The sequence below is a fragment of the Bactrocera latifrons genome, unplaced genomic scaffold (assembly GCF_001853355.1).
Source record: "Bactrocera latifrons isolate USDA-ARS-PBARC rearing strain unplaced genomic scaffold, ASM185335v1 scaffold_196, whole genome shotgun sequence".
Taxonomy (NCBI): domain Eukaryota; kingdom Metazoa; phylum Arthropoda; class Insecta; order Diptera; family Tephritidae; genus Bactrocera; species Bactrocera latifrons.
Window position 1 is genome coordinate 566,595 of NW_017535474.1, and position 2,952 is coordinate 569,546.

Genomic DNA, 2,952 nt, shown 5'->3' on the forward strand with positions numbered 1-2,952 from the left:
GCGAATTAACTTATTTACAACAACAACAACAACAACAACAGCAAACAAACATGACAATGGAGAACAACGAAATGGAATTGCAATTAACTGCAAATATGCCGTTAACATTGTTAGATACCACAACAGCAAACACAGCGTTAGCAGTAACAACAACTACAGAAACAGTGAGCTCCACAGCAGCAACACTGTCTTCTGTAACGCCTGGCCACATCATCATCGACAACATCGCAGCCTCGACCAAATTTTGGGTCACCTGCAATGTACTGATAATGGTGGGCATACTAGCTGGCAACGCGCTCACCATACTGGCCATAACCACCTGTCGCCGCTTGCGCCGCCTAATCTCCAATATGTTCATACTATCGTTGGCGGTATCGGATTTTACTGTTGGCATGGCGCTTCCCTTACATATCGCCTTCTATGTCGGCCTAAATTTCGGCCAATTGGAAAATCTCTGTCTGCTGCGATTTTTTCTCATCATTTTCTCCTGTTGCGTTTCGATCTTGACTTTGATCACGATCGCTGTGGATCGGTATATAGCAATCGTGTATGCGTTACACTATCGGCGGTAAGTTTACGATTAGATTCCGACGAGAGCTGTCTATAGTTTGCACAAAACCTGACATGACTTTTTCACACAAAATTTTCCGTAGTTTTATGACGCGTCGCGTCTCATTCGTCATAATCGCCTTGAATTGGACCGCAGGCGCTACGGTGGCCACTGTGCCGATGTTTTTCAATCGTTTTAAAACGGCGACCGAATGCGAATTCAATCAGGTTCTACCCATTTGGTATATGGCGGGCATCATAACACCCGCCTTTGCCATCATTTGGTCGCTGATGCTCTTGATTTATTGGCGTATAATGCGTGAGGCCGCCAAGCAGTGTGAACAGTCACGCTGCAAGCGTGAAGTGCAGAGTTGGACCAGCAAAAAGCAGTCACGGCGCATGCCAGATTGGAAATCGATGCAGGTGAGCGTATAGTATGCAGAAATTGTTAAGCGCATATATGAAGTTACTACCGATATTGCCATTAGAATTGCTTTCGATGATAAGCAAACAACTGTGTGGTATAAGGTACACGATAAAATCATGTTTGTGTATGCACTCCTATAGACAGTGAAATAGTTCCACGTGCTTGAAAAGTGAAAAAAATTTTCAGCAAGAGAAGATGTACCCCTCCCAAACAAAAAAAAAATATTCTAAAAATATTCCCAAAACTATTTTCAATTTTTCAAAAACTCTTTGGACTTATATGCTTAAGATACAGTTAAAGAACAATAATCAGCACCGCCTGTGAATTGTCTAAAACCCTTAATATTTAGTATGGTGTGATCTTTAAGAACTTTCCACTTCCTGCGCGGGTAACTAGATGTTGCGCCATTGAAAGGCAAAAAATCAGCAGTTTCTTTCAGCTACTGCTGTAGTCACCTTGACAAAACCTTGTAGTAGTAGCACTTGGCTCCGATTGGAGCCAGTTCCTGGGTCCAAGAGAAGTAATCATCATTTAGGATGCCAGCGCTTGGCAGATCTGCAGCCTCACTATCGATACCTCCTCTAGTGTATCATACCGTGGAGACTCCAGATGCTTAACCATAACTTCTACTTGTATTATGTGCTAGAAGCCTGTCACCTCATTTAGCAGTTGGTTTTAAGAAATATAAGTTATAGAGTAAAAAGAACACCATTATTTGATCATATTTAAGGTTTTATTAAAACTAGATAGGTTGATCAAACACGCACCATTTGTTCGATAACTTGTTACACCTTAAAGGTAATTTCATAATGTCACTCGAACGGAAATCCTCGTCCCTATTGGCAAAAAAAAACTGAAACATACGATTTCACAAGCTTCTTTTAAGACGAATTTTTACTAGCAAAATCATTCGCTATTGAGAGAAAAAGTAGTAATCGCTTGGTGCCTAGCTCCAAGCTCCTTAAGCTTCTGGTGAGACACTATCGATGTATGTGGCCTGAAGTTGTCCTGATGAAACACTATACCTCTTCTAATGGGCGTTTCTGGGCGAGTGCTTGCTTCGGACGACTCGTCTGCTGACAGTAAAGATGCTGACAGTAAAGGTCCAAATTAAAAGTTCTATTTGTGGGAGCAAGTTCGTAGCAAATTATTCTCTGCCAATCCCAGCAAACACACAGCACCAGCTCACCGCAATTCGACCCGGTTAGTTTTTACTTGATTTCGTCGTAAGTGGACCCTCTTTTCATCAACAGCTTTATCCACTGCAAAAACGGTTCGATTATACATCCTTGGCATCAATATTAGAGGAATGGAATCGACCACAGTCTCTGGCTTGCGTTTTCTCTTTTATCGAATACTGTAGAATATGGCGAATTTTCTCTTGGCTAGCGTCCATCTTTGACGCGCAGTCGAAATACTCGAAATACTCGAAAGAGTCAACGGAAATTGGACTCAACGGAGGGACCATTTGAAATGTAGCCGTGACCACCATTTGAAAGAGATAATCTTCAAAAAAATAAATGCCAAAGTATGTTCTTCGAATGATAATAAACATTCTCCATTAAATTTGAAATTTCTGAGATTTTTTTTTTTTAAGTATAGAGCCTCGAAATGGATCATCCTATTATTATTATTTATATCTGTGTACAGATGCTTGAATCGCAATTTCACTTAGTTGAAGTTCTGGAAAGAGGATTTCGCTTTTTATATGTAAGCACTGTTCACTTCCTTTCTGTAATTAAATCGTGGAAAAGGCTTTAACAATTATTTAATGTAGAAAAACAACACTTTCACTTTCATCAAAAGAATATACAGAAATTCATTTATCACCGACTGAGCCTGATGCGTAATCGCGAGCATGATGGAGTGGTTGTTTGTGAAAGAGGTGAGATAGACTGGAATATTAGCGGCGTGGGAAAATCAGCAATGCGATTAGGGATTTCGCAACCAACGCAGAGCGCAGTCTTCGAACAGTG

General features: G+C 40.8%; 1 protein-coding gene across 1 annotated transcript; it reads left to right on the forward strand.

The window, feature by feature from the left end:
• Positions 1–32: 32 nt before the first annotated feature.
• Positions 33–972, forward strand: LOC108967706 (D(1A) dopamine receptor-like; the record flags this gene model as incomplete). The annotated part of the gene is made up of 2 exons (XM_018931298.1): positions 33–568; positions 654–972. Coding segments are annotated over exons 1-2 (837 nt in total), but the record flags the coding sequence as incomplete, so codon positions are not given.
• Positions 973–2,952: the final 1,980 nt, after the last annotated feature.